The 12,454-nt window shown below is 43.6% G+C and overlaps 1 protein-coding gene across 1 annotated transcript in view; it reads left to right on the top strand.

Moving 5' to 3' along the window:
- RNF17 (ring finger protein 17) overlaps positions 1 to 12,454 on the top strand; it is a 733,334-nt gene that overhangs the window by 235,114 nt on the left and 485,766 nt on the right. Inside the window, exons 9-11 of the mRNA XM_075331310.1 lie at positions 5,764 to 5,829; positions 9,502 to 9,821; positions 10,043 to 10,105. Coding sequence (XP_075187425.1) covers positions 5,764 to 5,829; positions 9,502 to 9,821; positions 10,043 to 10,105 — 449 coding nt within the window. The remainder of the gene's footprint in view (positions 1 to 5,763; positions 5,830 to 9,501; positions 9,822 to 10,042; positions 10,106 to 12,454) is intronic.

Raw genomic sequence — 12,454 nt, 5'->3', positions numbered from 1 at the left:
AGCGCCTGCCGTGACCACGTGGGCCCGCTCATTACATATGCACGCCCATCCTCCCGCCCATCTCTCAGCGCTGAAGTCGGCACTGACAGGTGGGCGGGAGGACGAGCGGGGACGCGCGCATAGCAAAGAGCCGGCCGCATGATCACCCCTGGCAATTACAGCCTGGAGTGATCATGTGCGGCTGTATTCACTGCTCCCCGCGCGTCATTACCAGCGCGGGGTGCAGTGAATCAGTACACTCACCCGTCCCCGTGTGTGGAGCCGCCCCCCTGCTGCACGCGATGTCTTCCTGTCTGTGCCGGTCAGCTGATCTGTGCCGGTCAGCTGATCTGTGCCGGTCAGCTGATCGGCACAGACAGGAAGACATCGCGATGCAGCAGGGGAACGGCTCCACACACACAGATCAGCGTGCCAGAGAGGAAGATGTGATCGGTGCTGCAGGGAGTGAGGAAAAGGTGAGTATAAACGTTTATTTTTTTCTCTGTGCTATAGGATACAAGCCATATACCAGGATGGTATATGAGCACGATGGGGGCATATAGCAGGATGGGAGTATATGAGCAGGAGGGATGGGGGGGGGTATGTGAACAGGCTGGATGGGGGGGGTATGTGAACAGGCTGGATGGGGGGGGTATGTGAACAGGCTGGATGGGGGGGGTATGTGAACAGGCTGGATGGGGGGGGGTATGTGAACAGGCTGGATGGGGGGGGGGGGGTATGTGAACAGGCTGGATGGGGGGGGTATGTGAACAGGCTGGATGGGGGGGGGTATGTGAACAGGCTGGATGGGGGGGGTATGTGAACAGGCTGGTTGGGGGGGGGGGGTATGTGAACAGGATGGATGGGGGGGGGGTATGTGAACAGGCTGGATGGGGGGGTATGTGAACAGGCTGGATGGGGGGGTATGTGAACAGGCTGGGTGGGGGGGTATGTGAACAGGCTGGGTGGGGGGGTATGTGAACAGGCTGGATGGGGGGGTATGTGAACAGGCTGGATGGGGGGGGTATGTGAACAGGCTGGATGGGGGGGGTATGTGAACAGGCTGGATGGGGGGGGGTATGTGAACAGGCTGGATGGGGGGGTATGTGAACAGGCTGGATGGGGGGGGTATGTGAACAGGCTAGATGGGGGGGGGGGGGTATGTGAACAGGCTGGATGGGGGGGGGTATGTGAACAGGCTGGATGGGGGGGGGTATGTGAACAGGCTGGATGGGGGGGTATGTGAACAGGCTGGATGGGGGGGTATGTGAACAGGCTGGATGGGGGGGGGGGGTATGTGAACAGGCTGGATGGGGGTTTATAGCAGGATCATATACAAGGCAGGAGGATCATTACCAGGATGGGGTACCTTAGTAGAGAATTTGGGGACATTACCCCCATAACAGTGTCAGCAGCAGATCCTCGCCCCATAACAGTGTGTCATGACCACATTTTTTGCTTAAAGTTTTATTTTCCCATTTTCCTCCTCTAAAACCAGGGTGCGTCTTATAGTCCGGTGCGTCTTATAGTCCGAAAAATACGGTAACTTATGGGAAAAAGGTCAGCTTCAAAACCTATCTAATATGCCTGCTGCGCCCTCCAAGAAACTGGAGAATATAATTAATACCTTATTCCCCCCTTGTTTAATTGTTTATTTACCAAAATGGCAAAATTCAGCGTTTTTATACTGGTATTCCCTAAAAGAAAAAAATAAAACAGCAGGTAATAAATTAGCCACATACTAAAACCTAAAATGAACAAACACTGAAAATAACGTACATCTCACAACAATATACATTACTGGGAAATTTTAAAACCTTACAATAAACACTGTATCCATAAAGAAAAGAAAAACCTTTCATAGTAGAAACAACTGAGACATTAAATGACAGCTGTGACTAGGCGACTAACCTGCAAAAATATATAAATGGTTTAGAAATAATCGTAAAAACAGAAAAGGTGATAGTCACAAAATAAAAATATATTGTTCAAATAAATCGCCATTAAAAACAAAACAACACAAATTATATCGCACATCCCATGAAATCTAATATTCCCTATTCCGGTATAAGCAGCAAACTAAAAATGGGAAATCCTGAACTCTAAGGGTTAAACCAAACTTACGTCACTATTGGGGAAAGACACATTCCATTCCTATCTCTGACTTTATCAATTCTGTAAAAGTTTCACTTACTTATCTTTGACTTGCATGTATGGGATAGCTGAGTAAACAAATATACTATTCATACTTATTCAAATGTGTTAGTCATTTATACCAGAGAACACCTCCCACCAGGGATGGGTGGAGAGCTTTGAAAAAAGAGCCATTGCGAGGGGTGTGGCTTATGAGGTGTACTGCCATCAGTGGGTGTAGCAAGACGGCTGCCACAGGAAGTTCCAGGCACCTGACTTCCGGGCGCAGCATCCATGTTGTGACTCCCTGGGTGTACTGGGAGTGGCTGGAACTACGTAGTAAACCAGGGATACTTTTAGTGCTTGTAAATTTGCATTTCAGCATACAAAAGAGAGATTTGATTAGCACCAGATATGATGACTTCTAGAGAAGAACAATGAGGCACAGCTAGAGAAAAACATTTAGTGATTCTACAAACAGCAACAGACAGTGAATGGGGTCTTTGTTCTTCATTATAAACTCACTGGAGATTAATCTGAACTTCAATACATGGATTGCAGCCTGCCATCTAGTGGTAGTCCAACGATATTACACTTTTTGCAATCTTTTATATTTTTTTCCGTTTTTTTTGTAACTAGGGCGACAGCGTTCTCAGCTTCTACTAAAAACAATCTCTTCTTGAACAGAGTATACAGTGCTCTAGCTGGAATGGTCACATCCAACTGAACCCTCTTCCCACTTCCCTACTATGCAATAAGGACATACTGCGACGTCCAACGTACGAATACAATACCGTTCCTCGTACGTTCCTATTTTTCCGGCTTCTCACATAGCAGTGCATGAGTTAATACTCAGGGGAATACGCTGGTTCAAAACACTTTTCTCCACCACCGGAATCCCTCCCCCTCTTTCCCGTGTAAGAGGACGCACTTTTTCAGCGTCCAACACGTGGATACTAATACCGTTCTCCACGTGTTCCTATTTCCGGCTATAAACACAGAAATCGATGTGTTATATATAAAATAAAACACTGGGGGACACGCCAATTCCCTTATCTCTCTGTTCCAAAAACAAACCAACGATTACAAAATGCTGAAAAACGCATAAACTAGTTAATTTCTCTCAAATCCAAACCAAAATAACACTTGTTTTTCTTTCAAATCATTACAACTCTGTTTGCTTTACGATACAAAGGCTGCAGCCATCTCCTGTATATTACCCAACTGACCCCTCCTTTCTCTTCACTGCAAAAAGCTGCGCTGTTTTGACCACTGGTGTCTGCCTCTTCACTCTTCCACCCCCCTTGTTTCTCAGCTAAAAGACAGCAGAGACCGAGCTGTGTAATTTGATCTCCGCTCTGTCTCAAGCAGCTGGTGGACATATGGCCCCCACCTTTTTGCTTCCTCTGAGTGTAAGGATGTAGCTGCTTCTGTGGGCTTCTGCTCCCCCCTCTCGCATTCTTTGTTCTCAATAGAAAGACTGTTATAGATATCCCTGGGCTCCACCAGACCCCCCTTCTCTCTAACACAGCGAAGAAATGCAGGGGGGTAGGCTGCGTCTGTGGACTTCTACACTCTCCTTGCTTCCTTTGTTTAAAAGACTGCAAGCACGCTGGGCTTCTCTCCACTATTTCTATAGCTGTCTGCTCAGACAATTAACTCTCCGAGAACCAAACAGAGAAATCACAAGCTTGATTAACCATACACTTATATACAAATCAAACAGACAGCCGGATACTTTAAAACCTACACCTAGCCCATTTGGAAGCTGGGTCTTTCTAGCTCACCGGCGGGTGACAGTCACACCGTTAGGTCTCCGTTGTACTACCATTCTCCAGACTAGTGACCACCCCCTTTCGCCAGGTGTCTCTCGAACCACAGGTAAAACAGCACACACAATGTATATGATGTTCTTACCGTGAAACGGAGGGTGATCAAGTCCTCGATATCGAGCAACACCTGGATACTTGTGGAGTAGCCCCAGACGTCCGGAAAATGGAAGCTCTGACTCACCCTTCTCGGTGGCCCCACGTTGGGCGCCAATTGTCAAGGTCAGAATGACGATGATGATGAGACTCAAAGGATCTCTCGATATCCGGCTGCTGCTTCTAATTAAAAATGTCATGTGTGCACACGAGAATAAATAACTGCACAGCAAGTCAGTTATATCTATCTCCATGACTGGCTCTTAACCAAGTGTGTTTTTATTGTTTGAAAGAAACTCTAGACCGAGCAGTAAGGGGGTGTAAACAAAAGTTTTAGTCCAATCAGGTATCGTAGGTCAGGGCTTCATGACGTAGAGAGATCTGCATATTCTCCGTGGATTGGTCAGTCCAGGCTCCAGGAATTTCTTTGTCCATCTGTCTTGGGTGTAGAACAGGAAATAGCAGCCATCTTTACAATTACATGTGGTGGTATATACTGTGTCTAAGGAAAATACACTGAATATGCAATATACATATATACATTCACAAATATGTGTGTTAGTTCACATCTACTGAACTATATAACTGAGTCTATGAAATGGCTGAATTAAGTATTTTTGGATACTCAATTCTTTATCCTCAACAGGTGCACCTCTCTTTTTGTACTGACCACAGGTCGGCGTAAGGGCCTCTCGGCTTCTAAGCCGACCCTAGCTCGTTGGATTAGGTCGGCCATTTCCGATGCCTACCAGTGTACTCAGGTGCCTCCCCCGCCGGGGATCAAGGCACACTCGACCAGAGCTGTCGGTGCCTCTTGGGCTTTCAGGCACCAGGCTACGGCTCAGCAGGTCTGTCAGGCTGCCACTTGGACTAGTCTGCATACCTTTTCGAAGCACTACCAGGTGCATGCTCATGCTTCGGCAGATGCGAGCTTGGGCAGACTCATCCTTCAGGCGGCTGTTGCCCATTTGTGAAGTTAGGTTTCGCCTACTTCTCAGTTTTTCTGTTTATTTCCCACCCATGGACTTCTTTGAGACGTCCCATGGTCTGGGTCTCCCATAGGAACGATGAAGAAAAAGAGAATTTTGTTTACTTACCGTAAATTCTTTTTCTTATAGTTCCGTAATGGGAGACCCAGCACCCTCCCTGTTGCCTGTTGGCAGTTTCTTGTTCCGCGTGTTATCACCGGCTGTTGTTGTAGACAGAGGTGCCGGTTGTTCCGGTTCTTGCTCTATCTCTACTTGTGGGTGGCTCCTTTTCTTCAGCTTTTGCACTAAACTGGCTATATTTGGTTATCCATGGGGTGTATATGCTCGGAGGGAGGGGCTACACTTTTTAGTGTAGTACTTTGTGTGTCCTCCGGAGGCAGAAGCTATACACCCATGGTCTGGGTCTCACATTACGGAACTATAAGAAAAAGAATTTACGGTAAGTAAACAAAATTCTCTTTTTTATGCGATCGTGAGATGATAAAACTCAACAAATAGTCATCTTGTGCTCATGGCTAAGAGTGATTTTAGTTGACGGTACCATGTACCACTGTCGATTGACCACAGCATCTAAAGGGTTAAACGGCTATCTCCTATCCTGAGTGTTGGAGAGAAGTATCAGTTGTTATAGTCTTTATATTGCCTTCCATATTCCATCTAGCTTGTAGACATTAATGGTGTTTGATTGCAAAACTCGAGTCATTTTTTTTTTTTGTCATTCACTTTTTACTTTCCAGTTTCGATATAGACATTGACGCGATGCTGAAAACCTTTGAGAGTCTAGGAAAGGTTTCCAGTGCTGAGTAAGTACAATTTATGCATTCATGTACAGTATATCAAAGTGAGTACACCCCTAACATTTTTGTAAATATTTTATATCTTTTCATGGGACACTACAGAAGATCTAACACTACATACAATGTACAGTAGTCAGTGTACAGCTTGTATAAGGCCCTGTGCGCACTTACCGTTTTTTCCCGTGGATTTCCTGCGGTTTTGTTGCATGTTTCGCTGCAGAAAATGTTCATAACATCTCTGCAGTGATTCACCAGCAAAACCCATGGGAAAAAAAATGATGTGCGCACTATGCAGAATTTGACAGCTGCATGTTTTGCTGCGGGATTTCTTCTTTTCCGCAGGTCCCTGCGGGATTTCACTCTATTGACTGCAATGTAATCGTGAAATGCCGCAGGGAAGTGATGTCATTACAGGAAGAGTAAGCGGAACAGAGAGTAAACACACACAGATTCGCCGCCATTAACTCCAGGCTTGATCATGGCAGCGTCTATGTGACAGCTGACATGATCAACCCGTAAGTAAAGTGAAAAACACACCCCGAAAAATCCTTTATTTTAAATATAACACAAATAAGCCTCCTCGTTCACCCTTTTATTAACCCTCCCGAAACACACAGCTCCGGCGTAATCCACGTCCTGCGATGCTTGCATCCAGCCGCGACTGACACACAGCGCTGAATGCAGCCTCGCAACGAGACAGCAGAGGTAACCACAGGGCATTTCCCACGGCCGGTAATGTGAACACACATTACCGCTCGGGAGAAATGCAGCGATCTGTCCTCTGTCTGTCTATCCCTCTATCTATTCTATCTATTTGTCTATTTATTTATCTATCTATCTATCTACTATCTATCTATCTCAGAAGGAAATTATTATTTATTTATTTATTTTTTTTCAATGTGCTTTATTGCATTGGATGCAATAAAACACATGTACCAACCCGCACGCGGCAATACCGCGGTAAAACCGCAGGAAACCGCATGCTGTTTTCGGGTGCGGTTTTTACTGCGGGTGCGATAATCTTTCAGACCCTGCGGAATTTTCTTAAGAAAATTCCGTTTTCCAGTGCGCACAGGGCCTAACAGTGTAAATTTGGTGCCCTCTAAATAACTCAACACAGTCATTAATTCTTGAAATGCTCTTCCTACTTTACTATGTTGAATATTAACCAGGTTAGCCTTACTTGTAACAATTCTTGACAGATTTTTTGAGAAGTTTTTTTCAAAATGTTTTCTGCTTTTGTATAGTCCCTTACCATGTCAACTTTTGTGCTACTTAATTGTCATTTTTATTTTTCATCCTTAGTGGTTTTAATTGCATTTGTGTCGTCATCTGTCCATTAACCACTTCAGCCCCTGGCAGTTTTGCGTTTTTCCTTTTTTTTGTTTTTTTTTTTTTTTTTTTTTTTCTTTTGCTCCCCTTCTTCTGAGAGCTGTAACTTTTTTTTTTTTTTTTTTTTTAACGTCAATCTTGCCGTATAAAGGCTTGTTTTTTGCAAGGCAAGTTGTTCTTTTAAATGAAACCATAAGCTTTACCATATAGTGTACTGGAAAACTGCAAAACAGAAATTCCAAGTGTTGAAAAACTGCAAAAAAAAGTGTCATCGTGCAATAGTTTTGGGATATTTTACTCACAATGTTCACTTAAAGATAATGCTAATGTGTTGTTGTGATGCCTGAGGTTGGTGCGAGTTTGTAGACGCCAAACATGAATAAGTTTGTATCTAAGGGGTTAAAAAAAATTCAAGTTTGTCCATAAAAAGCGGTGCACGTTTTGCGCCATTTTCCGAAACCCGTAGCGTTTTCATTTTTCGGGATCTATGGCTCAGTGACTGCTTATTTTTTGCGTCTTGAGCTGACGTTTCTAATGGTACAATTTTTGCGCTGATGCTACATTTTGATCGCCTGTTATTGCATTTTCCGCAAAACTTGCAGGCGACCAAAAAAAACGTAATTTTGGTGTTTATATATTTTTTTTGCCGTTACGCCGTTTACCGATCAGATGAATTGATTTTATATTTTGATTGGGCATTTGTGAACGCGGCGATACCAAATATGTGTATTTATTTTTTTTAAAACTTTTTTTCAAGTTTTTTTTTGTTTAATTTTACTAGCCCCCTTAGGGGACTATATGGATCAACAATCCGATCGCTCTTCCATATCTTCAGATCTCAGCTACAGAGCCAAGATCTGCAGGTATGCTGCTTTACGCTCAGTGCTGGCACAATGCCGACACTGAGAGAAAGTGACTCATGTTAGCTACAGGCGTCATTACATGACCCTGTGCTACCATGGCAACCACCGGAAGTCACGTGACCATGCACGTGACTTCCGGTAGGGGCGGGGTTAATTAAAAGCAATGGCCGCGCGCTTATACATCTGGCTGCCAGATTTTGGCAGCCAGATGTAAGGGGTTGAAAGTCGCGGGTGGAAAGCGATTCCACTCGTAATTTGCAGGCACATGTGTCAGCTGTTGAAATCAGCTGATATGTGCGCGGATCGTCGTAGGCTGCGGTGATGACAGTGACACGATCCATGACGTACCCAGTACGTCATGGGTCGTTAAGGGGTTAAAGTGCATTATTTACTATACAGTGGTAACTCGCTTAACGAGTGACCCACTTAACGAGAATTTTGCTTAACAAGCAAAGCTTTCTGTAAAATTGTAACCCGCTTTACAAGAAAGCTTTGCTGTACGAGCGAAATCCTCACCTCACATACTTCCGGTTTCGTACATCCACCGCGCTCTGACCCGCACTTGCAGTCCACACAAACACATGTACGCACAAACACACACGTACGCACACACAGTATTATGCTCACCTTACCTTCCGTTCCACCGCCGGCCTCATGGTTCTTGTAGTTCCCGGGTACATCGCGGCCAACTACAAGTACCATGTGGCCGGCAGTGGAACGGAAGGTAAGGTGAGCATATAATATGTGTACCTTCCGTTTCATCGCCGGTCTCCTGGGTCCTGTAGTGCGCCACTCCAGGCACAGGCACAGGCATCCAGGCATCAGCATCCATAGCGACGAAGCAGAAACTTCCTGGTTCCTGTCACCGCTACTCAAAGGCAGCGCGCTGGCCAATCAGAGGCAAGTGGCTCTGCCTTTGACGTCAGCGCTTTGGCAGGAAGTTCCGCCCTCGTTGTTATGGTTACCTGATACACAGCCCGCATCGGAGCACAGCAAGTCCCAGGAGACCGGCGATGGAACGGAAGGTAAGGTGAGCATAATGTGTGTGTGTGTGTGTGTGTGTTTGTGTGTGTGTGGAATGACAGAATAGGGAACCAGGATGGGACATTTAACACATTGTGGAACAAATTGTCAGCATTGCAATGATTTCCTATGGGAAATATTGCTCTGCTGAACGAGTAACTTGATTAACAAGCACAGTCCCAGAACGCATTGTTCTCGTTAAGCAAGGTTCCACTGTAATATATATTTGGTTTTGCCTTTTATCGAGATCTTGTGCTTTCCCACCTATTTGTGTACCTGTAGTTATTTTTTTGAGGGTTGCAGAACTTCTGGGTGTGTTTTTAATGTTTGTTGTGCCCTTCTCTTTAAATAAGATGGGTTTCTAGAAGCAGCCGGTGTGGGATTATCTTTTGCGCTTTACCTGTGACTTTGTAAAGCCCTCTATTGTTGTGTATATAACAGTATGATTTTTCTCCATTAGATGCCAAACCAAACCCAGCGCGAATGAAGCAGTCAAGAAATATCCTTGTTTAGATGTCACAGCAGAAGACAGAAACACCAGGGGGCAACTTCAAGATTGCGCTAAAGGTTTTTCTCCTCTTCCGTGTGAGTTTGATTTTGGATATATGAAAATGGATGAACACAAAATGGACACAAGCAAATGGCTTGCACCCAAAAAGTACTTTCCCAAAGATCCATTAGAAGAATCAAGTCCAATTTTACTAAAGAATAATTCTTTACCACAAACTCTGAGTAGCCCTGATGTCATCATAGAAGAAATAATCGAGGAAGACCAACCTTGTAAGTACGATGTCTCTCTTCTGCTTCTTTTCTAAAGTTTGGAGGGATTTGGACTTTTCATTGAGATCTTACTTTGTAGAGTTGCTTGGCTAAATCTTGTCATAAAGTGCTGTAAAATGTCCTATCCAAAGAAATAACCAATTCTTGCGTTATAACGTGGTGTCCAATGCTCTATAAGCATTAACTACTAAATGTAACTGATACTATTCATGTCGTTGTAGGTATGCCTGCACCTCAGAATCATAAAGCACTTAGCTATATTAAAGGAAAAGCTTTGAAGATCGGTAAGGAATTAAGATTTTGTACCTTTCTATAGATATGTTTAATGTTAAATCCAGTAAACCGGTACTGTTCCTATGGAATATACCCTCCTTAGCTGCTGGCTGTTTAGGGATATCTCTCATTGGATTTTGGGGGTGGGTGCGATGCTGGAGGACTCCTGTGGTGGGATTTTGTAGGTAGACAATGGGTGGGGTGAGGAAATTTTTTTGGGATTTTTGGTTGCATGCAATTCTGAGCAGGTGCCTGTGTTGTGATTTGGGTGGTGTCTATAATTCTGGGAAAGAAGCGCCTGTGCAGCCCTACAACACAGGGACAGCGCCTGTACAGAGTGCGCTCACTCTTCCACCCAGTTGGGACCCCTGTAATGTTACCAAAAGGGCCCTATGGAAGTCATGGCAACACAAGGTTGTCATGATGACCTTGGTTCAGCTAGCTACGGCAAAGCCTCTTAGGCCGGTTTCACACTTCCGGCTTTTCGCCGGATGCGGCGCACCCCAGTGTATACAGTACAATGGCAGCGCGACAAGAGTCGGTTACATGTGACCCGGAAGTTGCGGTGCTGCCATTATACTGCATACACTGTACTGGTGTGCGCCGCATTCGGTGAAAAGCTGGATTCTCAGTATAATATTGACAGGTGTAATGTATTGCAATTGATGTGCATTGCAATACATTATACATGTGATCAGACTAATAAAAGTTAGAGAAACAACGTATAAGCTATAGCTGTCAGAATATGGCATACATAATGTGTTTTTTTTTGTTTTCTTTTTTTGTTTTTCTTTTTAAAGTTGTCCTAATCGTGTAAAAGTGGATAAAGATATCAATCTCGTATCACTGTAATCGTATTTGGCTAAAGAATAAAGCCGCATAATATATATATATATATATATATATATATATATATATATATATATATATATATATATATATAATGTGTGTGTGTGTGTGTGTGTGTGTGTGTGTATATATCTATATATATATATATATATATATATATATATATATATATATATATATAATGTGTATATATATATGAATATGTATATATGTATGAGTCCAACAATGTAGACCAGCTCACTCCAGTGAATCACCTGGATCCTCAGCTCACCTGGTTAACTCCGTTGTGCCCGGATCAGGACATAGGAGTCCATCCATACAAATGTGAACAACAACAAGGCAAAATCCAGCAATAACGTGAGCAATCCAGGATGCTGTTAAAAAAATGTTCTTTCTTTTTTATTCATTAATTCATTAAAAATATAATGGTCCAAGCAATTCAGAACAGCATTATCGCAGGAAAATAGCGCAGATAGGACTACGCGTTTCAGCGGTAAAATCCGCCTTCTTCACGGTCCAGAATCTGATCTGCTTTCCAAACATAGAACCTTATATACATCTCACTCCCATCAGGGTAATTACAAACATGTGTGAGAGATTTAAAAACAAGCTAGAAAAGCAAATCAAACATATAAGCTATCCGCATATTGATCAATAACCAGCAAGTTCATTATAATGAGGATAATATTCATGTGTATAATGATTTATCATCTACCAGTGTATCATTGGATAATAATTGTATTAATTTTAGTCAACAGGTAGCGGTCTCCAATCTAAGACAACTAGAGGGGGAGACAGAGCTGGAGCATAGGGTGAATTTAAATGATAGATTTCAGACTCGTAATCCTATATTTTACCCAGTAAAATCGAGACCTCCTTTCCTTGATTTTTTTCAAGAAACAATTGAAAGTGAGTTGGTGTCTCTTTACAACCAGGTGGAACATCAAGAGGTTAAATTCAATCTGAGTACTTCTGAACATAGGGCAATTAATGAGCTGAGAGCAAACAGCGATCTCCTTATTGTCCAGGCGGACACGGGGGGCGCTGTTGTATCTCTCAATGCTGGTTTATACAGGAAGGTGAACTTGTTGGATCTGGAAAATAGTAGCACCTATGTTGAATTGCCATCATATCCAACTGATTCATTTAATTCTGAATTATTACATCTGTTACAGGAGGGGATCAGTATGGGTGCTATTTCAGATAGAATTAAGAAGTTTATCTTTTGTGAAACACCAATTGTCCCAATATACCACTCACTCCCCAAAGTTCATAAAGAGGTTTTTCCTCCCCCTCCCAGACCTATTGTGTCTGGGATAGGGTCAATTAGTGAGAAACTAGGGGAGTGGGTGGATTTTTATCTTCAACCCCTAGTGCCATTAACACCTAGTCACCTTAAAGATTCCAAAAGTATGATACAGATTATGGAAAAATTTCACTGGCAATCTGACTATATGTGGCTATCTTGCGATGTGGTGGGGTTATATCCCTCTATCCCCCATCACATCGCG

This window comes from Anomaloglossus baeobatrachus (genome assembly GCF_048569485.1).
Source record: "Anomaloglossus baeobatrachus isolate aAnoBae1 chromosome 2 unlocalized genomic scaffold, aAnoBae1.hap1 SUPER_2_unloc_1, whole genome shotgun sequence".
In the NCBI taxonomy this organism is placed as follows: Eukaryota; Metazoa; Chordata; class Amphibia; order Anura; family Aromobatidae; genus Anomaloglossus; species Anomaloglossus baeobatrachus.
This window is presented reverse-complemented; position numbering and strand designations above follow the sequence as displayed.